Here is a 27,120-nt window from a genome sequence, read left to right as displayed (position 1 = left end):
GGTGGTCTCCTGACCACCTACACATAACAGTTGGCAGCATGAGAATCAGAGCACACGCGCACTCCACTGAAGCACAGAGGATAAGCCAACAAGCATTCATTTTTGTTCTGTTGTTCCAGTGTTTTCAGTTATTTTTTACCACTTGTTGTGGACCGATACAAGCACAAACACTTTTTCTCAATGTACCATCATCCTTGAGAATGAATGCTGCAGAAGGCATACAGTTACCTTGTTCCAGATCACATCCAGATTACAAGTTGTTTTCTTCAAGGTATTCAATAGCTAAGGCAGTGAGCAGTTGCAGTCCCCTGTGTGAAGGAATACCATGGTCCACAAAACACAGAAAGGGTAAAACTAACCACCACAGAGATGCAGAGGAGCCACTCTCAGGCTCAGAAGTAAGTTCCCTGAAGAGCCATTGCCACTGTCTCCTGCCCCCAGCTTCACTTTTGGTCTGGCCTTTTCCAGTGTGAACACATGCAAACACCCTCAAGAACAAAAGATAAAGAATGGTGCAGCGAACCAAAGAACTGCAATGCACATACCGTTCACTATTTGAATAGGAAATGAAAGATGCAGCCATGTAGACCGGGGCTACTCACGTCTTGTGCAGCACCACCAGCGAGCAGTGAAGTGGCTGCAGTGGTCTATGTAACCTGGAGCAGCCAAACCAGCCTTGGCAGGAGCCACACTGAACACCTTTTTTCTCAGGAAGTTTCTCTTCCCACAACTCCTTACTGACTTTCGTTTAGCTGAGCAACTATTCTCCTCCATGCAGAGGACTGCTGCATAACTAGGCACAGAAATGTACCACTACATTTGTCTGCCATGGCAAGTACACAGGTGACAACCACACTTAATACTGATAAAGAAACTCTGATGGTTTTCTCTGAAGTATTCTGAGGATGAAACACGGTGATTACAAATGTTTCAAATTATGTGAATGTCATCCTTGTTTTTGTTTTTTAAAGAACACAGGCTCACACATGGCTTTTATCAACAGAAGGAGTTTCTAAACACGTAATTTTTTAAGCACATACTTGACTTTCCTCCAAAAATTATCTATAAAAGACAGAAGGGCCTCATTTAAAAGAAACTAATGAGTTTTCTCCTCTTAAGATTTCTAAGTTTGCTCTACTAGACACTAACTGAAAAAAGAAGGCCAAACTTCTATTTGAAAGATGAAGGTCAAACCTATAGGCAGTGTTGGTCGGTGGATCTATCTCTGGCTGGTCATGCCCTTGCTATAGGCTTTCCAGAAGTGCCCTGAAAACCACCCTACCACAGCACTCCAGCAGTTTCACATTGAATTTTCCATGTAACTGTGCTTTAAACAGGACTATATCATTTTCAGACCCCTCTGACCACACGGTTCTGACCATTCTTATCATGTGGCTGGGGGAGCTGAAGACTCTCCCTCATTAGCCAGATTCTGCCTAAAACACTCCCAGAAGTACTCCTGTTGCACTCGAAAGATTGACCTTGTGGATGAAAATACTTTGTGGGAGTAAAGTGAATTTTCTACAATCTTTCTGAGCTTAAGTAACTCTGATTTGGCAAAATAAACATGGATAAAAAGTAGAAACTAAAAAAGGTGGTGTTGTGAATCTTATTTTGTTTGGGTTCCAGAAAATCATTCAGCAAAGCAATTATGAACTGTAAATGCCACTCCCACACATGCTCTGCTTTGCAGTGTATCAGAAAAAAGTCTGTTTTGTAAGGTTTCATATAAGGAGCTATTCTCCTTTTTCACCAGGGAGAGGAATGCACATGAGGCTGTGGAATGCTGGCGGATCTCACTTCTAGAATACCCACTTTCCAAGACAAAGCATGTTCCAAGACACTAAATTTCCCACACTTGGAGCTCAGCCCAAGCCCAACCCCATCATCCCTGATGGGACATGCTGCAGACCTCAGCCACGCAGCAAAGGTAGATGAAGAGATCAGGTCACACGTTCAGAGAGGGGAGAAGCTGCGGTGGTGAAGCTGCAGATCCTCCAAGAGACTAATTCAAGTGATGTGCAATCAACAGTGTGCTGGAAAGCTCCACTCCTGAAGAGCGAGTGGTCTGACAGCTAAAGGACAGACACCTCCAGCTCCCACCAAGGTAACCACACCTGTTGGTGCACTGTACGTCTTGTTTCTTGCCCCCACAGCAGTAAAATCAGAGCAAGCACAGATTCTGAAATCTTTTAGTCTTTACAGAGCCAGCTGACACACCCCTCTGCCCAGGGGCTTTCTCTCTACCATTCATGCTACCACTTAAGTCTTTATTCTATTTTACTTTTTCAGTTTCTGTAGCATGGATAATAGAAGAAGAGATCTGCTTTTCTGCATGTTAGCAAAGATGCTTTTTAGCCCTTAAGGATGTAATACAGAAAACCTGGCATGCGAGGCTTCAGCATTCTAATGCCTGTTCTCCAGTGAAGAAGGATTTCTTCATACCAGCAGTGCCAAATCCTTCCCATGGAATTTGCGCTTACTTTCCCTTGCACTTATCTTCTATTATTATCAGAACAAGACTGAAAAATGGGTTAATATATGTGCTTTAGATAGAAGTGAACTAGAACATTCCTGAAATGGCACATCTAGCATCAGATCAAGAGGGTACACAGGGGAGATGAGATGGCTTTGGGAGCACACTCACCTACCAGTCAGGCACCTGCACTCTTAAAATGGTATTTGCTGCTGCATCACTGAATTTTTGCACTGTTCCAGGCAACGTGCTTGTTTGGGATTTACAATATTCATTCACGTGGTGAGACAAATCTGCATTTCTTCAGCTCATGTGTTGTGGTTTAACCCGGCTGGCAGCTAAACACCACATAGACGTTCGCTCACCCTCCCCCCTCCCTCTCTGGGATGGGGGAGAGAAATGGGAAAGTGAAGCCTGTGAGTTGAGATAAAGACAGTTTATTAAGATAGAAAATAATAATGATAATAATAATAATATGTACAAACAAGTGATGCACAATGCAATTGCTCACCACCCACTGACCGATGCCCAGCCCAACCCCAACCAGCCGGCCCCCCACCCCGGCTAGCCACCCCTATATATTGTTTAGCATGCCGTCAGGTGGTATGGAATACCCCTTTGGCCAGTTTGGGTCAGCTGTCCTGGGTCTGTCCCCTCCCAGCTCTTGCTGCACCCCCAGCCTGCCCGCTGGCAGGACAGAGCGAGAAGCTGAAAAGTCCTTGGCTTAGTGTAAGCAGTGCTCTGCAGCAATTAAAACATCAGCATGTTATCAGCACTCTTCTCATCCTAATCCAAAACATAGCACCCTACCAGCTACTAGGAGGAAAAATAACTGTCCTAACTGAAACCAGGACATCATGCATGAAGAGTAGCTAGCGATTTTCTAGTCTACTTTGAGTGATGATGGGTAGCATGAATCTGGTATCATCCCAGAAAACGTCCCCATCCTGCCTTTCTCCAACGTAATGTGCTATTAGCTGTTACTAGCAACAGACTGCAAAATACATGCCCTGCCAGCGACATTAGGTCAGTAGCACAGTGGGGAAGAACATAATACTAGTGGTTGTAATGTAAGAGATGGTGCAAAGAGCCTAATTTCAAAATTTCAGGTTGAGGTAGCCATTCAAAAACTAGTACTGGAAAATGGAGGAGGCAGCGAAAAATCACTTGGAAGGAACACCTCTGGAATACTTTGAAATCCACTGATCACTTAAAACAGCATTATATTACCAGTATTTCCTCTGACACAATGCACTTCCCTACCAGACAAATAGTGGAAAATCCATACTGCCTATGCCTTTAATCCTCGGTAATTTTAGCAGAATTAAAAAAAAAAAAAAGAAGTTCAAAACTTGATTAAAACTACACTACGACTAAAACTACTGCTGAAATCAGAATTAAGAATCACAGGAAAATTCAGGCTGGCAGGGACTCTGAGAGGTTTGCAGCCCAGCTTCCTGCTCAATATAGTCATAAGGTCAGAGCAGGTTGCTCACGGCTTTATCCAATTTGGTCCTGAAAACCCTCAAGGATGGAGACAACACATCATCTGGGGCCCCCTCTCCACCATCAGAGTGTCTTCATTTCAAGTCAGAAAAGTTCATGTTCTTGTTTATTTCAGCAGAACTCTGTCTTCTGTACCATCTTTGTACTTGAAGCTACGGACCTGATGAAGAAGTCATGTTGTGACATTCTCCTGCCTGTGCTATGGCAGAGGTCACATTAGAGTAGATGAAGATAATCCCTTGTGGACTCTGTATCTGGGCATCTTCCCCAGAGACTCTTAAACAGGAAAAAAAAACATTCCAGTTGCTCAAGAATCTTAACAAGACAAAATTACTCCAAATTTAAGCCTGCAACGGGGGGAAGGAAAAAAGGGCAACCAATTTTGTCATGTTTAGGAAGCAGGGCCTGAAGGGAGCACAACAGAAGAGTGCTGCTTTATTTGTTAGCTTCTTCCTCGGACACTGCCCAAGCCCACATGGTGAAAGCAGACAATTACAGTTCAATAAAAGCTGCAGCTGCCTCAAGGACTTCTTCAGCCTGCTTACCAAAGTGCAGAGATAAAGCAGAAAAACATGGCTTGAGGCAACGGACTACAGAAGTCGTCCTTGTGACCCTCGGAAATAAATCCCTTTAAAGGTGTTTAAATGGCAAGGCTCCTAGGTGCCTAGAAAAACAATTAGTATCATGGAAAGGACAAAAGTTTATCCCAAAGCTAAACGAAACCCCAACATGCTATAAAAACCCATGCTGGGGCGTACCACTGAGAGCTTCACCAGAGTGACCTGAGGAGAGTGAAATCTCCCCTGTCCTGCTCCAGCATTCCTTTTCAATGAGGGGCAACACATGTCAGGGTGTGTGGCTGCCTTCATACAGAATGCGTTTGCAGAGCTGTCAGCTGCTTTAAATCCACTTTAAAATGGATAAAGGAAATGGGGAATAATGGAGATAAGAACAGGGTCATCTTCAGTAAAATACCCTACATGCTGTGAGTCTGTTTTCCAAAGGCAGTTATTAAAACTTTGCTTCAAGCAGAAGTGCTCCTCATATTCAGCACTTGTTTTCATTACCTTCACACAACTCTGAACAGCTCCTCGGCTCCTGTACCAGCCACCTCTTCTCCTGACACCAGTTCAGTATTGGCAAGAGAGCGGCTGAAGGAAGAGGCCCTTCACCAGCACGTCTGGAGAAAGCAGAGAGAAGTCAGAGCACAGGAAGCAGGCAGGCTGGTGAGCTGCCACAGGCCAGAGGTTATGGTGCTGTTGTAAACCACGAGAGGCAATTGTGTTAAATATGGTATTCACAACTATTTATAACTTGACTGCATGTGGTTAAAAGAAAAAAAAAAAAAAAAGAAACAAAGGAACGAAACAAAGCAAAAGCACACCAAGCTGGGCTACCCCCATCCATCTTTAAGCAGTTTGCCTGAGGTATGTCAAATAAAAGAGGGCAATTTTAACACGATTATGCTGAGAAACGTGTACTAGTTCCTATGGACAGCTCCTATAAATCTCACTCTTGATCCCAAACTTATCTGCTAATGGAAAGGCCAACTGAAATCCCATCCACTGGACATAGGCCTTTTCCAAAGTAATTCTCTGCAGGCCATATGCTGCAAAGATTCAATGCAATAAATTAATCTCCTTAAGTTATAGCCAGATACTATGTTTCAATACTGATGTACTGTTAGTAATGGCATACCTACGCCTGTTTTATTTTGACATTTAAGTATATCACATTTCAAGCTCTATTCTGACTACTTTGAAGAAGGAACTATCTTAATTTTCACCACCATTAATCTCTCTGAATGAAAGCAGAGGTCTGCATTAATGCTAAACATAACAGCGACCCTATGGTGCATTTAACCAAGGCTGCTGTGGAACAGGCAGGAACAAATGGTGTCCAGCATCATAACAAAGCTTCTCTCCCTGATCAATTGTGAAAAGCAGAGCATGTAACAATACACGTGCTGAGCTATTACATTTCATTCAGCTGCTTTAGTCATGGTACTTGTATGGCCTTGTAGTACCATTTCCATTTTACAGGTAGGAGAAATCAGAAAGATTCCTTTGAAAGAAAAGCAGCTTACCCTGGCATGGGCCCAGGGTCCCCGATGACCTTTCCTACCTGCTGAGGCTACAGAATATTGTCTTTGTTGAAGATATCCTGATCCAAACATCCCTTTGACTTTTTGTATGCCTACTTAGGGACTTGCTGAGAGCAGAGGTACACAGAACTCCAGATTCAACACGGTGTGCATCTCTTCCTCCTAAGATCTAAGGCCTCCCAAGCAATCATGCCAACAGTTTCACACCACAAATAGGTGAATCTGGAAGGTAATGAGAAATGAATGGGCAGGTGGTCACCACAGTATCTGCAATAAAAGCTGAGGAGGAGTGGAAAGTGGAATACAGATGCAAATGCTGCCTCATTGAATAGTGTGTGTTGGGTCTGTCTGGGATGGAGTCACCTTTCCCTGCAGCAGCCCACACAGTGCTGTGCTCTGCACTCATAGCTGGAACAGCACTGGTATCACTCCAGTGTTGTGTCTATTGCTGCACAGTGCTGGCACAACATCAGAACTCCTTCCAGGCCCCCAAGAGCCAGCAGGCTGGGGGTGGGCAATTGATGGGGAGGGAACATCACCAGGGCAGCTGACCTAAACCAACCAAAGGGATATTCCATAATACCTGATGTCACACTCAGCAATAAAAGGGGGGCTCTCATGGGGGAGGGTCTCTCCTGAACAACCGGTACGCGTTTTGAGGCCCTGCTTCCCGGGACGTGGCCGAACATCGCTCGTTGATGGGAAGTAGAGAATAACTTTTTTTTCTTTCTCTCTGTGCTTCCGCGCGGCCTTGTTGTTTCTTTTGTTTCTCTTTCTCCCCATTCCCCTTTCCTTTAATTAAATCATTCTCATCTCAAACCTCGAGCTCTTTGTGTTGTCTTTTCTCCCCCTTCCTCTTTGAGGAGGGGAGGAGTGAGAGAGCGATTGTGGTGGAGCTCGGCTGCCCACTCGAGTAAAACCATCACATAGTGCTTCAAAGGTTTTATATAAAACATCTTTATGGGACTTTCCATTCATCTTCACTTCTAACACAACCATGACAGAGTCCAACACTCCACATAGGCTCAAGCAGTCTCTTCCTCTTCCATGAGGTCAATTCAGGGGAGGGGGACAAAGAGTTGTAACAGACATTGAGCATTCCTGCTTGTATCAGGGTCCAGCCCCATTGCAGAGACCACAACTCTGTTCCCTTCCTCAGTTTCATCAGGTTTCATTCAATCCACAACAGCAATAGCTGCTGGGAAGAGAAAAATGGTAGAGGATATTTACTGATTCCTTCTTACGCTTGAAAGAGATAAGCCTTCGGGATAAAAGTTCCTCCAGATGTATGGTACTGAAAAAATAAGGGGGAAGACACTAGACCTGAAAGCTTGCATGCTATATTTTTTTTGTTGTTTCAGTATGCCTGTGTGTTACTTGCTTACCATGCCCATGTTCAAGCCACAGATATTTTCTGCATATACAAACTGCAATAGGCTGCATGACCATGGAATAGGCAAATAGGCTGCATGACCATGGAATACTCCAAGACCAAAACTCGGTATGACAAAAGAATGCAAAAACACCAATGGAAGAATAAACATATATTTCACTGCACCCCAACTTGTAGCCCCACCTTCAAATCCAAAATTCATTCATACCAAAGACACAAAAATAACAAATGCTTTAAGAAATCAAACTTATTTTTCACTATACAAAAGTATGGTGCTGCTTTCTGTGAAATCTTGCGTCTTGCGTCCTTCCTTCTACCTACTAGTTTAGAAAAGAGAAGGGATAACTTATGGGAAGCAAACCACGAGTCTGGCCAAGCAAGCAGCAGTCAAGGCCAAGAATAAGGCATTTCAAATGTTACGAAAGATTACCAGTACATGCAACCTCTTGATGTATCCTCTCCTAACAATTAGCCACTGGCTGTAACCACATAAACTGCAAAATATTCTGCTGAACTAACTTTAGCATATAAGCGTTCTTGTTTGTTACTAATCCAAGTATTTACATATCATCTTGCAATTCTGGCAAATAGCTCCCAATTTTTGCACTTGCAAGATGTATATCAGGGCTCATAAAATAAAACTGCTAAAGTTTACATAATTACACTGACATTGCTAAGGTACAGCATCCTTTCTCATTACCTGCAGCAACAGTAAAGATTTAGGATCTCTACACTACACAACACACTCTTCTGCAAAGTCCTCCTCCTCCAGAGCAAACCATTCAAGCAAAGAGACTTCCACCTACTTGCCTACTCTTCAGAAAAACTAACCATAGTATTAAAAGGAAAACTGTGCTGATCTCAGCAGCTCCCTTCTCCAGGCTGTCTGCCTATATAGTTAGTAGGCTTTGCTATGGTTTATAGAAAATTACTCTTCTTACAAACAGTAATTTGGAGGATAACTCACTTTCTAAATAATCTTTTTTGGGTGTGAAGTCACAAGAGGGTGGGAGAGCAGAGTTCTCTCTATTCCTGACTCTCCACTGCCTTGTATTGAACAGCGCTGTACATGCTTTCAAGGGAAGATACCACTCTAATTAGGCTTTGCTTTCCATCCATGCTGCATCTGCTTAAGTGGACAGAGAAAGCACAAAGCAATTCACACTTTAGCTTTCAATAAGATAATAATGACATGTAGACCACCTCTAAAAATTGACTTGAGAAGCAGAATCTTACCAGGGACAACTGGCTCAAAGGAAAACCTTTTAGGCTACAAACCCCCCTGTTCCCCATATTTTGCAGCCACAATGAACATTTCAGACTATTCCTGCAAAACCCTCCCACTCATACTTGCTCTTTTAATGGCTTGGTTTCCACAGGCCCTAGAAGTGACATCAGGAAGGGAAGATGCTAAGTACACAGAATGAAATGTAGTTTACGGTTCTTCCTTGCACTTACCTACACTTGTAGGAAATATATCCTCATTGTTAATTTGCACCTCAATCCAGTCCATGAGAAGATTCATGTACTGGGGTGCTGGCAATGCTGTAGGCTTCTTGTACTTCATGTCATCCTGCCACCGGTACTCATACTTAGGGCCTCCAGACATCACAGGGCAGGTCCTCTCTGTGCAGAACTCACAGATAGTTCCATAAATGAGGTTGATCCTGTTGAAGAAGTCAACAACATGGACAGCTACCCAGTCATTTTGGTCTTCTCCACTGGGCAACTGCACAGCTGCTTTCAAGTCCACACCTGAGTTCAGAGAGGCTTGTGCTCGTTTATGAAGCTCAAACCTCTGGGTTCCGGGCTCAAACTTGCGTTTTGGACGGAAAGTCTTATCCTTATTAAAGACTTGTTTGAGTGCTAGGGACATGTCTGGTAATCTCCTGCTCTGCAGCAGATGGCAGAAAAGTACTGTTGAGATTTAATGCAAATAACTGAAAACAGTTGCTCCCTATCACAGGTCTTCGTCACAGAAGTTTGTACCGACTTCAAAGCAGTCTACTAGCTCTTCCACTTGAAAGGCTTCCCGAAAGGCTTCATGTCCCTAAGGATATGGAAACAATATATGTTAGTAGTAAGCTCAAGTCTGGACCCATCCGTTTGTTACAGTTTTACCATCAACTTCTAGTAATTATGAGCTGAAAAGCAAATTTAGAATCCAAAACAAGCCAGCCTTAAAAACTGGCCAGTCCCTAACCTGAGTTAAATGAAAAGCTTCATTTTATTTGAAGTATTAAGGAATTAACATCTCTGTCTTTTTAAAATATCTACACTCACAAGTTATCATAAAGATGGGAATTAAATATATCTTGTATAATCTTACCATCTTTATACCATTTTTAAACCAACCATTTTGCTGTATTTTACAGTGATTGAAAACTGTACCCAATATATGTATAAAATTAGCAGACAAAATACCACATGACTATTTAGAAGTCCTATCCACCTGTTCCTAAAGTGACAGATGGTATCTCTCAGCATTCACCATAGATTCTGTCCTCTTCTCCATAGGAAAAAAAAAAATCCATGAGAAAGATTTCTCTATATTAGTTCTGTATTTTTAATTAATGGGCTATTTGTTCTGCAGATATCACAGAATCTAGTTAGAGTGGAACCTACCTACAGTACAGCACAGAAATAATTATGGCATTCCACAGACCTGTACTGAGGTTGTTATCATTCTTGACCCACCCTCAGGAATTCAGCAGCAGTATTAATTTTCCACTGAACTGCGTAAAATGATTAAAAAGCAATGGTGAAGCTGTCACTTTATTTATAGCTCTATTCATCTTCTCCACAGGGGAATACTTGGCATAGTGGATCTATGACTCAATGCACAATGCTGTCAATGGAAGGGATTGTCCTGCTCTGCTCTGTGCTGGTGTGGCGTCACCTCAAGCACTGTGTGTGGTTTTGGGCAATACAATTTAGGAAGGACATAAAAGTGTTAGAGTGTGACCAAATAAGGTCTATGAAGATGGTTAGGGTTCTAGAGGGCAAGACATATGACGAGCAGCTGAGGTCCCTTGGTTTGTTCAGCCCAGAGCAGAGCAGGCTGAGGGGAGGCCTCATGGCGGCCTGCAGCTCCCTCACGAGGGGAGCGGAGGGGCAGGCATTGAGCTCTGCTCTCTGGGGACTGCGACAGGACCGTGGGAACAGCATGGAGCTGGGACAGGAGAGGGTCAGTCTGGGTGTTAGGGAAAGGTTCTGCACCCAGAGGGTGGTCAGGCACTGGGACAGGCTCCCCAGGGCAGGGGCTAAGGCACTGAGCTGCCAGAGTGCAAGAAGCATTTGGACAGCGCTGTCAGACATAGGGTCTGGTTTTTGGGTGGTCCTGTGTAGAGCCAGGAGTTGGACTCTGTGGTCCTTGTGGGTCCCTTCCAACTCAGAATACTCTATGTACTTACTCTGACTCGCAACAGAATGATTTTAGCAAAAGTAGTTTTAACAGCCAGCCTGACTGAAAAAAAAAGTAAATTACTGCTTTAGAGCCTTGTTTCTTATTACATATTTAGATGTGTAAAAGAGTATTAGTATCAGTAAATGCAGGCAATTAGTAGGTGATAGGACAGATAGGGGCTAGCTCAACAAGAATTTTGTTTTAGTATCAAAGGATTTACAGTTAAAGACTCAGAGATCAAACATTTCATGCTGTGCATTACTTAAGTTAAATAACACAATTTTTACATTTGCACAGTTCTACAAAAATCATACCCTATCAGTGCATAATGAATACTCTTCAAGGGATTATGCGTGCTCCACTGTTTTCCCTAAAAGAAATCACATCCGTGAAAACTCTGCTAGGTGTGTGTTGAAAGCACTGAATTATTCCAAAGAGAGTTGCCCAAAGTTTTGCTGAGGGGCAGAAAGGACTAGAAAAAGTTACTTCTTTTTTCCTAAGCACCACAAGAAAGTTGCACATAACTAGGCAAAGAGAAATCTAATGTGCCAGACCCCGTCTCCATGTAGTAGAATAAAGCATCATGAAAAATACTCTCCCAAATGGCTGGAAGATTAGCATCGACTCAATTTACCAGTGAGACGCAGCTAAATAAATCCAGCAGATATGTGTTTGCTTCTCCTTTTGCTGATGGCATATCTTTACACTACCATGCAGAGATACTCCAATCATGAATTCATAAACAGACATACTTTCTGTGCCAGCAAAATGTTAGACTTTCAGGGATGAACTCCACGCAGACCACTGTCAGATCTGACATGGCCCCTGACATAGTGTTCAAGCACAGTGCAGAGGTGCTGAAACCTGATGAAGGTCAGGGAAAGACTTGAAATAAAGCTAGCCTTGTAACAATTTAGTTGAGTGTCATTGGCAGGAAATGAGGGCACTTTAAAGAGGCAATTTTTGCCCTACAGTTTGTTGCTAAGACCCAAAACTTCCATCTCTCAGATGCTTAGAAGCTCTGCAGCTGTTTATTTAATGCCCTTTCAAAGGACTGGTGAGTACTGCTGCTCAGACCGAACTGGTGAGTGGCACACTTTGAAATAGCATCGAGCCAAAGTCCCAATCTGCAATAACAAGAATGCTGGCAGTGGAGCTTTACAGCTCAGGTCCCTTCCTCACCTGTAAACATTCACCATAACGTGACAGGAGTTTTTATTTAAAACAGCAAGCTGAGCACCAAATAAAACTAATCTTCAAAAGATATATTTTGAAGTACAGTACTCACTGCTGTTAAACCTTTTCCAAGAAAAAACAAAAGGCACCATATTTTATAAGCTATTTTCTACTGAATATACAAACACAATCATATTAAATATGTTCACTCAGCATGCATTCAGTAAGTTTGCAGAAAAACAATTAACAGATGAACCAATTAAGAGATGAAGCAACCAAAACATTCACCAAACAACTCATTATCTTGACTCTTCTGTGTACCAAAACTTGATTTTTTTCCTCTGTCTCTTAAAGCGTCACAGAAGGCTGTGCAAGACTAGGGACAGGTTACTTGCTTTCTCATATACATTCACAAACAAGACAGAAAAGTGTATGGTCTGAATTTGACAGAAATACTACAGTAAATCAACCCTCTGAAATTATTTTGTATATATTGCTTCCTGAGGGCATTTGCTGTCTATTTAACCCTGTCCTTCACTTCAAAGCTAGCAGAAATGAATGAAGAAATAAAGAATTTTGAGACACCCCCCCCACTGCTTAAACAGACCCCAATCTTTCAGGTTATACAATGCCCCCACTAAAACAACCAGTTCAGTCAGGCATTTCTAAACAGTTAAAAAGAGCATTGCCAATACTTTACTGGAAGAAATAAGCTTTCATTTTACTTACAAGGGACAAAAGAACAGTCTAAGCTTCAGCTTGTGGCTCAGCAGAGTACCTGATTTTCAGTTGAGATTCACACAGGCACTTGAGGTTTAGACTCTTCAAAGACTTAAAAGTAATAGTAAAGCTCTAGCCACAGTCATGGCTCTAAAAGCATGGTTACTGCCTAGGCAGTAAAGTGCTGGTACTTAATAGCAGGATAACCACTCCTCTGCTTTGGACCGAATCACTAAACCTCTGCGGAAACTCATGCACCATTAGACTTCCAACACCTTGCAGCACTGTGTTTGAATCAACAACACATGATGAGAGGTTTGTCATTCCATCATGGATCACCATACTGTCAATTCAAACTTGTACTGTTAGACTTCTAAAGCAAAACTATTGCTTCAAAATCATACAGCATTATAAAAAGAAACTCATCAGGTAACCTTAACAACAAGCAATGAGCAAAATTTCATGATTTTTAAAGTACCAAGAATGTAACTTGGCTTGCCTGTCATCATTTTCATTTCCATGACAATTTTAATCTGCAGAGAATGAGAAATACTCCCAGTTTCATTATCTGGTCTTGAAGGGGATAATTCATGACTAAATGCTCCTTGAAGTCTATGGTAGAGTAGCATCCTCCTTCCACATAAAATTAAATGTGACTATTCCTAATACATTTGGCACTGTTTCATGTTCAACTCTCCTCTCATAGCCCAGTAATGGCTACTCTAGTGTCAAAGGCTGTAGAAAATGGCTTCTGATCCTTTATGACAGACTGTAACTATACACATAGAGACCATGTTCTGGATGCACTTCTGAACTATACCCTTCATTTGTGGCTGTACTAGTATGGGCATTGCAAGTAGACAACTTCTAACACTTCAGATTCTCCTCTTTCCTCTCAAAGTAGTGCATTTCTGAAGAGGTGTGATAGTCACCTGCAGCTTTTCTTGAGTGACTATTCCATGGCATGAATGATGTAGTTTGGCGAATTCCTTTGTTGGCAAAGCCATGACTGAGAATGGTTTCCCCAGATTTGGAGATGCTCTCAGAACAAAGAATTAGACCCACATAATCTTCATGTGTGACGTTAGCACCACAGTAATCAACGCTGTCCCCAGCTTTATGTAGAAACATGCACATATGGAAATTTAGGCCAAGCCCACAGCAACTCAGCATAAACAGCAGGTATACTAAGTCAGCACATGGAAATAATAAACCAGTCATACCTACACAAATACCACACACACAGAAAAAAAGTAAAGCTTGATCACTGTCCTGTCTGAGTCACTAATGAGTTAAAAACCTACTACATCATTTCTTCATATACTTTCTATTAAATCACAGGTAATAATAGCATTAAATGACACACTGTACAAACACATGCCTTTCATCACAGCACTCTAGTGAGCACTACAGAAGTCTTAGAGGGCTGCTGGGAATGTAGCTGGTAGCTGGTACAATTGACATTTTATTCATCAAGTAAGTGAAAAGATATGATCTCTCCAGCAACAGTGACATAGTAAGCTGGGTAGTAAGCTATCCAGCAAGACAGTCTGAAAATCAACTTTTCATCCACTTATTTTTACATTTTTTTCTTTCAAAAATGTAAGCTTTCATTCTGGGCACTTGCACTGTCTGGTTCAAAGACAGCTGAAGCCTGTAGAAAAGCACATATTAAATCAAAATCCCATTGAGCACAAACATTTTGTAGACTTCTCATGTTTGATTTCATATTTCACTACACATCTTACTACAGCTACATTAGACATCACAGGCACAAATATTTTAAATGTTCGTGCACAAACATACCAATGCTCCTTTTTGAATGTACACTTTCTCCACATCCAGGCTCCTGTTTGAGAGCCAGGATTACAATATGTAATGAACAGGTTCTCTAACACACTCAAGTATGAAGAACTGAGTGAGCAAAGGCCTGCCTTGAAGTCTGAGAACACCTTTCCTATTTACACATCAAAAACCATTCAAGTGAGTAGAAACAATATCTCCTGTATCTTATTTACATACTTAAATTTGTGCAATTCAGATAAGTTTTATCTCCGATCACAAGGAAAAAATGCTGTACAATCATGCTGTGCAACTTCATGATGAAAACTTCATGAAATGAAAAGAGTTTCCTCATGAACAAAAAGAAACACACACACAAAACACCTTACCAACCTGTAACATAGACTTGCATTAGCATTTTAGCAGAGTCAAAAGAGAAAGGAAAAAGGATCAAGGCAGATTTAGGTTACTGAGAAAATGGTTCTTAAAAAGCACATACATGGGAACCAGATTTTGAAGGTTATTGTATCTTTTTTCTACATGTTATCCTATTCTCAACAGTCTTGCAAACTCCATAAAGAGAGGGCTCCCAGATATTTTAAGTCTCAGAAGTACACAGAAAAGCATAAACAATTACTTTGTTTCCCAGGTGCTGACTTGCATAGCTTCTCCATGGTTTCTACAGCAAAAACTTTCAGGAAGAGCCAACATTATTAAAGAAAAAAATGTCCTGCTGCAGCTTTTGTCCATGGCTTGTGTTATTTACCTGGAGACATAAAGCATTTTAATTAATACACAAAATAACAGAAAATGGTAGCATCCAGTGAAAGGAAGTTAACTGGTGCTTGAGGACAAGAATTTGCTTATGATAACAGAAGTTCCAGCAGCTTTAGAAGAAGTTGTCGTTTGGCTTAAAGTCCTTCTCACAAAAGGATTCCTGTGGTTTCTTCATTTCTCTCTAAAGGTACCAGGACTACCTTACATTAATCCTTATACGGTAACTATAAGAACAACACTGAGGCTTCAGGGTTCTCAGGTGGAAAGTGCTGACTGTAAAGTCCAAGAAATCAAAGGCCTGGAATACCTCTGCTATGAAGGCAGGCTGAGGGACTTGGGGTTGTTTAGTCTAGAGAACAGAAGGCTGCAGGGAGTCCTCACTACAGACTTCCAGTACCTAAAGGGGGCCTACAGGTAAGATGGGAAGAGACTTTTTACAAGGGCAAGTAGTGATAAGACAAGGAGTGATGGCTTTATACTGAAAGAGGGGAGATTTAAAATAGATGTAAGGAAAAAATTCTTTACTGTGAGGGTGGTGAGGCACTGGCACAGGTTGCCCAGAGAAGCTGTGGATGCCCCATCCCTGGAGGTGTTCAAGGCCAGGCTGGATGGGGCTTTGGGCAACCTGGTGTGGTGGGAGGTGTTGCTGCCCATGGCAGAGGGTTGGAACAAAATGATCTTTAAGGTCTCTTCCAGCCCAAACCGCTCTGTGAAAAACGTTCTCTGAAAAGTCTTCCAAAAGTCAGAAACATTTCCCATATATAGCAACATCCATTTGACATGCAAGAGCTAGCCTTTGTGCATGGGGAGAAAAAAGGAGCAAATACTTTCCTGAGACTACTAAAAACCACAACTGTAAAAGATCGCAGAAAACAATATAAAGAGTATTTTAATAATTGAGGTGTCCGGGTTCAATGATATAAATATGAGTTTTGACTTTATTCTTATCTTGTTTAGAGCAGTAACTTCTTTTCTGTCCCTCCTCTACCTCATTTCTAAGCATTGGAAAGGGAGAGCAGAATACAATGGATACCTTTCTATAAAAGCTGTGTCCTTCAAAAATGAACATACTCCTGTAACATTTGACAAACAGGAATTTCATTGGATCAGCTTCTGCCTAAAAATCTAATGTAAACTAGTATTGTGGCAACATTTGATAAAGGGAACAGAATCATGCTTTATGCTTCTGAGAAACTAGAGAGATTTTCACAGAGATTAAATTTAAAAACAATACTGAACAGGGTCAGTCCCTCTGTTGTGGCTGAGTAGCAATGGGCTCCTCAGCCCTTAAAGCAGGTAGAGGACTCCCTTTAGCTCAGGCAACTATTGAGGTTGAATTTTGACAGGCTGACAGATCACGCGGGGAAGAATTCAGTTCTGACAGTCCCTTTGAATGCTGTTTTTTGGCTTCACACCCAGGTTCTTCCCATTCTCTTCTTGGTTCACAGGCTTCAACTGGTCTGAGCTGTGGCTAGCATGCTTACAAACACTGCCACAAAACCACATGCTCTGTAAGTACACAAACAGCCTCTGCTTTCAGTTATCAAGTGCTTGTGACCTGCTACCTCCCACCACTAAAAAAACAAACCCTTTATAAATGCAAGTACGTGGTTTGACCAGCTGGTCCTATAACCACTGCTCTTGTAGATACTTACCATACCAGTGGATTGCACGGTTGGGCTGACTTACCATGGTAGGAGCAGCAACAGAACCAGCTCACTAACTCTGCTGATGCCAAAATCTTTCGGCTTCTGTGGACGGAGTCCTTACCACAACAGGGTACGGTTCTTATGCTTTTGTAACATGTTATTGCAGAATTTGCTGTGACAGGGAACTATTATAATCTTTCATTCCTTTAGAAATATTGACAGGACTGGTGAAAGGTGGAAGAAAAATATAACAGCTTTGAGAGAAGAGATACAAATTGAACTATTTGGTGATTTTCTATGATAATACACATCTGTCTCCTCCAGTTTGCTGCATTTCTGACTCCAACCAGTTTCAAATATGCTGCAGTCAGTTAGAGCTCTGACACCGACTTAATAGAGGTAAAATTTTACTTTTACTCTCTGAACGCTCTCCCTTGAGAGGAAAATAAGAACTCATTAAACTATGGTTTAACTTCATAAATCTCTTTGTCCTGTTCAGCTTAACTTGCTCCTTAATCTACATTCTGGCTTTTAAAAGCACTGGCACAACCAAGCATACAGAGTTAAAATATGACTTCCTGCTCACCTCTACACTCTAAGGCCATACACACAGTTCCCAAACACAAAAGCCTAAAACCTGAGCTTTAATGTGAGACCACTTCAGTCTGCTGAAAAAATGCCCATGTCAGGTCAGGCAAGTGATAAGGAACAGCAAAACATGTACATACAAAAACATTCCAGTGGTCTGAGATCTGAACACATGGCCTCACTCTTCTCCTTTGTGTACAGGTTAAGCAGAGGTCCTTCTGTATACAGCAGGACAGCAGCTTATCTGCTAGAAGTCACCAGTTTATCCCCTGGAACTTCATGCTCCCTACTCTGCCTCCACTGGCCAAGCTCGTTATTTTTTGTCCAAGACTTAGTTTCAGGAAACCACGTATGTGTTCAAGAAAAAAAAAAAAAAGTCTAAATCATACATTCCATCTCACAGCGTCATTTAAATTGAAACCACTCATTTTCATGCAGCGAAACAGAGGTACAAATGCAAAGTCATGTTACGTACACTACACCAGCCAACACAAATAACTAAGGCTCTGCTGACAAAACAGGGCTTCCCATAACCACATATGCTGAAAAACATATGCTGATGCAACATCTGTTTGACATTTATTCAGGCTATTTAGCCTTAGTCTGGCTTCTTCCAGTGAAGTTCAAGTTGACTGGCTCAAGGCGGACAGGGGAGAGGCAGGTTGGTGACAGAGAGCCTCAGCAGCAGTCCGGATCAGCTCAGGATTTCAGAGATGTCTTCCACAGCACAGATCTGCCAGCAGCATCAGCAAGCATACTGCATGCTTTATTAAAGACACTGATAACTCTCAGTTACTTGCCGAGGCGATCGCCCCCGGGGCAGCGTGCTCTGCAGCGGAGCGGGGGATCAGGACAGGCAGGGCTATTTTCCCGGCATGAGGCCACTCGAAGGAGCGGCCACGACCCGGCAGCCCTCGTGAGGGACGCTGACGAGGTGTAGGCGGAGCCAACAACGCCCCCACCCTGGCTGTTCAAAAGCAGCCCCTAGGGAGTGCGGGCGATCAGGAGCGCGGGTGTGGCAGTTTGCGCAGGCAGGGAGAGCATGCAGGGCAGAGCGTTCTCCCCTGCCCCTAAGAATAACTCATCTGACGGCTTTCTACCACTAGCTAGGCCACGATGGTCCACGCTAGGCAGAGAGCTCTCTCTATGAAGTCTGTAGCCACCCAGACAGATTGCCCGCTCAAAAATGCGGCAGTTCAGGTCTCTGGATGCAGGGAGTGTCAGAGCCTGCTGCTGCCTTCTGCGGGAGGCAGAGATACTGTGTGTGAGGTGCGGGCAGGTGGATGACCTGGTACACCTGGCTGCAGAACTCGAGGAGGTGGAGAGGTTGAGGGCCATCAGGGAGTGTGAGTGGGAGATAGACTAGTGGAACAATGCCCTGCAAGGCCTGAAGGAGAGGTACCGGGGTGAGACCCCCCAAGTGGGGGTGGACCCCCTGCCCGGCAGAGGGAGGGGCTGCAGGAGTGGAGGAGGAATGGAGACAGGTTCCTGCTTGATGTTGCAGGAAACACCCCCCCTACCTGCCCCACCTTCCCAGGTGCCCTTATGCAACAGATTTGAGGCCCTGGAACTTGAGAGACTGGTGGATGAGGATGTGGTAGAAAGTTTCTCCAGGAAGCTTAGGGTGAGGAAGTCTGCTCCACGCCTCAAGACTGCTTCCACCAAGAAAGAAGGGTGATCATTGTAGGCGACTCCCTTCTCAGGGGAACAGAGGACCCTATTTGTCGACCTGACCCTACCCATAGGGAAATCTGCTGCCACCCTGGGGCCAGGGTCAGGGATGTTTCCAGAAAGCTTCCCAGCCTGGTTCGCCCCTCTGATTACTACCCACTACTGATTGTCCAGGCTGGCAGCGATAACATTGATGAGAGAAGCCTGAAAGCTATAAAACGTGACTTCAGGGGGCTGGGACGGTTAGTGGACGGAGTGGGAGTACAGGTGGTGTTTTCGTCCATCCCTGCAGTGGCAGGGATGAGGACACAGAAAGCCCACCTGATAAACACGTGGCTCAGAGACTTGTGCCAACACAGAAGTTTTGGGTTCTTCAATCACACGGCGCTTTACTCAGCACCTGGCCTGATGGCCGCAGACGGGTCCCAACTGTCCCCAAGGGGAAAACTGATCCTGGGCCAGGAGCTGGCAGGGCTCATTGAGAGGGCTTTAAACTAGGTAAGAAGGGGGACGGGGATGAAAAAAAGCTTGTTGGAGGTGTGCCAGGGGGAACAATGGCAAGGCTGGGGGATAAGGCAAAGACTCAACTGAAGTGCATTTACACTAACGCATGCAGCATGGGCAGAGGAGCCCAGGAAGGCCGGACGCTCTTCAAGAAAGAAATCTTAATGGCTCAGGAGCGGTCTGTCCCCACGTGCCCAAAGATGAGCCGGCGTGGAAGAAGACCGGCCTGGCTGAACAGAGAGTTGTGCCTCGAGCTTATGAGAAAAAAGAGGGTTTATAATCATTGGGAAAGAGGGCGGGCCACTCAGGGGGACTATAAGGATGTTGTGAGGCGGTGCAGGGACAAAATCAGAAAGGCCAAAGCTCATCTGGAGCTCCATCTGGCCACTGCTGTTAAAGATAACAAAAAATGTTTTTATAAATACATCAATACCAAAAGGAGGACTAAGGAGAATCTTCACCCTTTACTGGATGTGGGGGGAAACTTAGTAACCAGAGATGAGGAAAAAGCTGAGGTGCTTAACGCCTTCTTTGCCTCAGTCTTTAGCAGCAAAACCAGTTGTTCTCTGGATGCCCAGTACCCTGAGCTGGTGGAAGGGGATGGGGAGCAGAATGTGGCCCCCACAATCCACGAGGAAATGGTTGGCAACCTGCTACAGCATTTGGATGTACGCAAGTCGATGGGGCCGGATGGGATCCACCCAAGGGTATTGAGAGAACTGGCGGAGGAGCTTCCATCATTTATCAGCAGTCCTGGATATCAGGGGAGGTCCCACTCAACTGGCAGCTAGCAAATGTGACACCCATCTACAAGAAGGGCCAGAGGGTAGACCTGGGGAATTATAGGCCTGTCAGTTTGACCTCAGTGCCAGGGAAGCTCATGGAGCAGATTATCTTGCGTGTCATCATGTGGCACTTGCAGGACAAGCAGGCAATCAGGCCCAGTCAGCATGGGTTTATGAAGGGCAGGTCCTGCTTGACGAACCTGATCTCCTTCTATGACAAAGTGATGCGCTGGGTGGATGAGGGAAAGGCTGTGGATGTGGTCTACCTTGACTTCAGTAAGGCTTTTGACACCATTCCCCACAGCATTCTCCTCAAGAAACTGGCTGCTCATGGCTTGGACTGGCGTACGCTTTGTTGGGTTAAGAGCTGGCTGGATGGCCGTGCCCAGAGAGTTGGGGTGAATGGAGTCAAATCCAGTTGGAGGCCGGTCACTAGTGGAGTCCCCCAGGGCTTGGTACTGAGGCCAGTCCTCTTTAACATCTTTATAGATGATCTGGATGAGGGGATCGAGTGCACCCTCAGTAAGTTTGCAGATGACACTAAGTTAGGTGCGTGTGTCGATCTGCTTGAGGGTAGGAAGGCTCTGCAGGAAGACCTGGATAGGCTGGACCAATGGGCTGAGGCCAATGGTATGAAGTTCAACAAGGCCAAGTGCCGGGTCCTGCACCTGGGGCACAACAACCCCAAGCAGAGCTACAGGCTGGGAGATGTGTGATTAGAAAGCTGCCTGTCAGAGAAGGACCTGGCAGTTTTGGTTGATAGTTGGCTGAATATGAGCCAGCAGTGTGCTCAGGTGGCCAAGAAGGCCAAGAGCATCCTGGCCTGTATAAGAAACAGCGTGGCCAGCAGTTCCAGGGAAGTGATTCTCCCCCTGTACTCAGCTCTGGTGAGGCCATACCTTGAGTACTGTGTTACTTTTGGGCCCCTCACTACAAGAAGGACATGGAGGTGCTTGAGCGAGTCCAGAGAACGGCTATGAAGCTGGTGAAGGGTCTGGAGAACAAGTCTTACGAGGAGCGGTTGAGGGAGCTGGGGCTATTTAGCCTGGAGAAGAGGAGGCTCAGGGGCGACCTTATTGCACTCTACAGGTACCTGAAAGGAGGCTGTAGCGAGGTGGGGGGGTTGGTCTATTCTCCCACATGCCTGGTGACAGGACGAGGGGGAATGGGCTAAAATTGTGCCAGGGGAGGTTTAGGTTGGATATTAGGAAAAACGTCTTTACTGAAAGGTTGTTAGTCACTGGAATAGGCTGCCCAGGGAAGTGGCTGAGTCACCATCCCTGGAGGTCTTTAAAAGACGTTTAGATGTAGAGCTTAGGGATATGGTTTAGTGGAGGACTTGTTAGCATTAGGTCAGAGGTTGTACTCAGTGATCTTGGAGGTCTCTTCCAACCTAGACGATTCTGTGATTCTGTATTGTGGTCTTTACTTGCAGGACTAAACTGACTAGAAGGCTGAAGAGATTTTTTTTTCTGCAGAGAACTGTTCTGATCACCACCCTGTAATTTTACCATGTTCAACCTTATCATTCGATCAAAATGACCTACTATTATGCACAGAGGGGAAAACACAGAATCAGCTAAATATACGCATCCCCATAAACCAGACTACAAACAGGATACTGGGAATGAAGTAGTCATCCACACTCCAGTGCTCTAAATCAGCAGCCTGTAATTTGCAGGATTCACTTGTTTAAAAACAAACAAAAACAGTGCTTTCTTTGCCATCTGGGAGACCAGTGATATAACGTGAGTGAGTAAATGAAGTCAGAGACATGATCTATCAAACACTATTGGAAAGAAAACTGAGTATAACAACTACCTCCTCTGAGGACAGCCTGACTCCTCTCCAATTCACGATGATCCAGCTGTTGCTTTAACAAGGATTGTTCATTGCAACAGAGAAAATGTGAGCTGAAAACATCCTTCGGTGCAGTTTAGCAGAACCTAAGTAGCCAGGACCATACAAACTGCATAGCTCTGCAAGAACTACCAGACAAGAGGATAAAGCACTAACACCAGAGGAGCCATGCACCAGCTTTAAGTTGTAGCAGACAGCTAAGGAATTGCGCTCTTCCCCCTACACTCCCAAGAAGCTTCTAGTTTATGGGGCATCTTTATCTCTCCAGCAAACTAAACTACTGAAGATTTCAAAGCCTTTTCTCTGCCACTACATACTGCTTAATCCATATTGTGCTCCAGAAGCCACTTAACACAGCAAACAAAACTTATACTCACCAGCTGATCTGCAAAGAGAGTTTCAGTCATTTCTTAATTAGCCCCTATGGTAAACAGTTTATATGCAGAAGCACGGCATTTAATTATTATTTACAGTCTGGTTTTGTGGTCAGATCAGCCATCATTCGGCACTAGCTCTCAGACTGGTTTTCATGTTTCCCTAAACAGTATTGTACTTTGTAGTACGCTGCTTCCAGCCATGTATAAACAACTTTACTGTGAGACCCACAGGACCAGTCTCTCAACAGGTACAAAAAGAGGAAAATATCCTTCCCTGCAAAATAAGCATCTGGCTTCTCAAACTAAAGTGCCCACAGCTGATGCCAGTAAACACTCAATGCTACAGAAAGAAGGGAACAAAAATAATTACTTACACAACATGTAAAATTGATCAGCGAGGGAAGGTTAAGATGGGTCCTTTCCTGACCACGATAACAAGCAGTTTACCCTGAAGCAGAATAATTGATTACTCGTTGGGATCTGTGTGGCCGCAGCAGACAGCTAACAGCGAAAGCACAGCTGACAGTCACTGAAGTGCGACAATTGAAGGACTCCAGTCTGAGCTACAGTCTTTCTCTGCCTGGCACTTTTCAATTCACCTCTAACTAAGAACCGATTGCTGATTCAATTAAAAATTTGTGTGTAAAGCTGGCAGTTTTAAAGTGGGAGTTGTCAAGGTGGCTGAGCTTCTTCCTACAGAACTAGTTTATGCAGCGTGTTTCGCTGCATTTCAGTACCTCCCACGCAAAATCTGACCAAGAAAAAAGAAAACATCATAGCTTCCTATTTCAGAAGCAAGGTCTCCATCTGTCTTGCGATCCAGTCACAGCAACACCATTACAGACATTTATTTGCTTACATAACTCCAAAATTTTAGTAGGGAGGTTCTGTGGTCAGTTTCATAATGAGTCCACAAAACTTTAAGGTGGTTTTCTGTCATACCTCATGCCATGACCTCAAAACTCATAAAGCAGGGCTCTCTGCCAGACAGGAGAGTTCAGAGAGAACTGCTACAAGGTGTTCAAGTCCTGGCACTTTTCCCTAGGGGATGGTATATGCTGGGAATCCTGTATCACAGGAGAGGCTGTCCTATCAAACGCATCCAAACCAATGGATAGTTACAGTGGTTGTAGCAGAGGAGGAATTCACAGCACCTCATAATATTATCAGTGAAAACATAGAGACACAACCTGCACACTGAACAGTTTCATTCTCTCAAAATAAGATTTCATAAGACTCACACACTCATATAACCATTAAGATGTCAGAGGCTGGTGCAGAGTAAATATACTAAAAAGCTCAGAAGACCTCTGAAGAGAGAAAACAGGCTGTATGAGTTTAGAGCAGGAAAGCCACCAAAATACATGGTATAAAGCCATACACTCAATACCTGACAGACGCTCTGACACTGGGTCTTCTATCTTGATTAACAACTCCCTCACAATTTGGAAATATGAATATGGCACTTGATTACCCATTGATAATCTGCAGCTGGAAAACTAATTTACAAATACTCCCTGCCAACATCCCAGGAAGGTTGCATGATAAAATTTTTGCAGATAATTTGGAGAACCATACATAAAACTTACGATGTACATTCAGGTTAACTGCATCTAACTGAAGAACATGTACTAGAGAACATCCTCCTAAAAAGATCATTCATGGCTTGATCTTAAAAGGTAATTAGCGACTGAGGTTTCTACCCTACCCAAGCCCGCTCCTCACTTTAGCAAAGTCTTCCAGGTGGGATGCACTTGAATCAGAAACATGCTTTTCATTTGTTCATCTAGACCATGGCCTAGTTAACAGGACCTGCCTCACACCACAATATGAACAAGAGTATCTGTTACACTGCTGAATGTGTCCATGCCCAGCTTCTGCACCCCTTTCCTTCTCTCTCTTACTTCCCGTCAGACTCACACATCCTGCAACATCCTGAAAATATAGTTAGCAATTCTACTATATGGCTTTATTATATTTAACATTTTAATTTATTGGTTAGAATTTTGCAGAGTCTTTAGCATTTCTGAGAATGTTGCTTTTGTTTACATGCAGGTTAGCACCAGTAATTTATTTCTAAACTGGCAGCAAGCCAGGACAACCTTAGTCCAACTGCCCTTTAGGATGCTGTCATCATTCTGGTCGCTACATAAAATAAATGGTTAGGAAACTGGATTGCTACCTTGTAATTGCTATTCTCTATCCCACTTCAGTCGTATCTTCTGCCATCCACACATCCCATATATTATGGTTTGATCCAATTCCAAATCATTTGATTAAACCCAGCTGTATTGCACACAGTATCTGCCATCAGGTAGGAAGAAACCAATCATCATTTCTGAGGCAGCAGTCACTGCAGATCCCAGGAGTAATCCCAAATAATAACACATCCACTCTCTGAGAAGTATGCCACCCAGGTGATGAACAGAGAAGATTGAATCCCTGTCCTACCACAGCTGGGACAGAAGCCCAAGTTTCCTTGTGCTTTTTTTTTTTTCTTCTTCTCCCCTTCTCCCAAGTGTTTCCTGCATTCATGTTCAGCACTGCAACATGCATTGGCTCAAATGCCAGCTAAACAGCAATATAGAAGGCTGACAGGAGGCACTAAAGCAAATGCTGCTGGCTATATACCCTGTTTAATCTCTGAGTTTCTAGCCCAGGGTTCAACTAAAGAAAATAACTAGGCAAATATATGAAAAAAGTGTAAACCACCCACTATTGCTGCTTTTGTTATCATCATGTTCAGGCAGGCTCCATTATTAAATCATTGCACATGTGTGGGATTACATACAATTAGGGAAGTATTCTTCTTGCACACTTCCTCTTTTAAGAACAGGACAACCTATCACAAATTATACAGTCTGTAAGACCAAAACCTATCACCCAATCCTTCATTTGCTTGTTTTAAAATAAAGCAAGATTAGCTCCATTTATATCCAAGCCAGACTGATGTGGGACTCCTGGGAATTCAGGACAAAAACTACCACTCTGAGATTTGTTCTTCAACACACCCACTGAAGGTAATGTGAAAAATGCGGTGTAAATAAAACATAAATTTAGTGAACATGATTACTATAAAGGAACATGATAAATAAAAGGAGAAAAACTTCAAGTACAAACTATATCAGTTACAATTAAAATGGAATATTTACTACCACTGGGAAAATAGGATTTTCCAAACTCTGGAAAGCATCACCATGCTTGCGTTTCATTCAGCTCCAAATTCTTTTTTTTTTTTTAGAACAGATACAAACAACAGTACTGTATGTTCCACTGCTTAATGAAAGAAAGAAAATTAGTGAAAACAACAGGCAGAACTGAGATGTTCTGAAAATTAAAAAGAAGCTAACTTGCAATACAAACATACATTCAAATTCAGCTACATTTTTGATCATTTGATTTGAATTAAAATCAAGTGTACAGCAGTACAATGATCATGCTGATAAATTTCAACACAAGGTGATAGGTAACTCAGAAGTCCATCCAGACCCCTCTAAAGGCCTAAGAATTACCCTGTTACAAATATATTGATAAACTTTGAGAATGCAATAAACATGCAAGAGTACTTCACAGATTATGAAGACCCCAAGCAAACTGTAATATGAAAAGTCCAACATAATTTAGTGAAGCAGGTAACATCTACAGAGAGATATAGCTGTAATACGCAGCTGCACTGGGCTACAGAGATGTAACAGATTGCCTTTATATTCTGTAGATTTTCATTAAAGCTTGCACACTTGATGTAACCTCAAGTTTTTCACAAGAGACGCCACCACAGAGGCACAATACCTGCCCAACACACTTTAAGCTAAAGGAAATAATACCCTGCAGAACCGCACAGAACAGGCATCACCCATGGTAGGCCGGACACACAAAACTCTTGCTTGTTAACAGCACTCTTTGGATATCCTGACTCACATTTCATTAGTGTGGCAGAGATCCTGTATCCAGAGTGTGAAACAGCATACTCCATACCTAACAGCTCCTCGCACAAAAGATTTCAGCATACGGTTGCTAGAAGATGAGAGGTAGCACTATACACTTGTTTCTCGTATCACTTTGTTTTTGGGACTGTAGGATTGTTTATTACCATTTATTCCAGTATCAGGCAGATGTTAAGGAACAGCTCCACTGAAAAAAATGCAGGAAGCATTACATCAAGAGCTACACTTCTGTCTCTTTGGACTTGGTCATGTTTCTGTTTCTGGAGCACTACCAGGCAGACAGGTCCATGTGGGTACCCAAGGACCAGCAAGCAACCTCAGCTGCTCAGCCAAGAGTTGTGTCTGCGTGAACAGGTACAGGGATGGCTGAGAAAAGTGGAGCTCTGTGGGGAATACTACATC

General features: G+C 43.3%; 1 protein-coding gene across 4 annotated transcripts in view; it reads right to left on the bottom strand.

Moving 5' to 3' along the window:
• Window positions 1-27,120, bottom strand: part of MOB3B (MOB kinase activator 3B) — an 81,947-nt gene that overhangs the window by 30,777 nt on the left and 24,050 nt on the right. For 3 of the 4 annotated variants that reach the window (XM_035310524.1, XM_035310527.1, XM_035310525.1), the window contains one exon: window positions 8,938-9,529. In XM_035310524.1, coding sequence (XP_035166415.1) covers window positions 8,938-9,355 — 418 coding nt within the window. In that variant the 5' untranslated portion in view covers window positions 9,356-9,529. Of the gene's footprint in view, window positions 1-8,937; window positions 9,530-23,148; window positions 23,319-27,120 lie in introns of those variants that run through there. The other variant, XM_035310526.1, reaches the window with a different exon arrangement.

This window comes from Oxyura jamaicensis, chromosome Z (assembly GCF_011077185.1).
Source record: "Oxyura jamaicensis isolate SHBP4307 breed ruddy duck chromosome Z, BPBGC_Ojam_1.0, whole genome shotgun sequence".
NCBI lineage: Eukaryota > Metazoa > Chordata > Aves > Anseriformes > Anatidae > Oxyura > Oxyura jamaicensis.
Note: the sequence above shows the minus strand (reverse complement) of the source record. Positions and strands in the feature narration are given on the sequence as shown.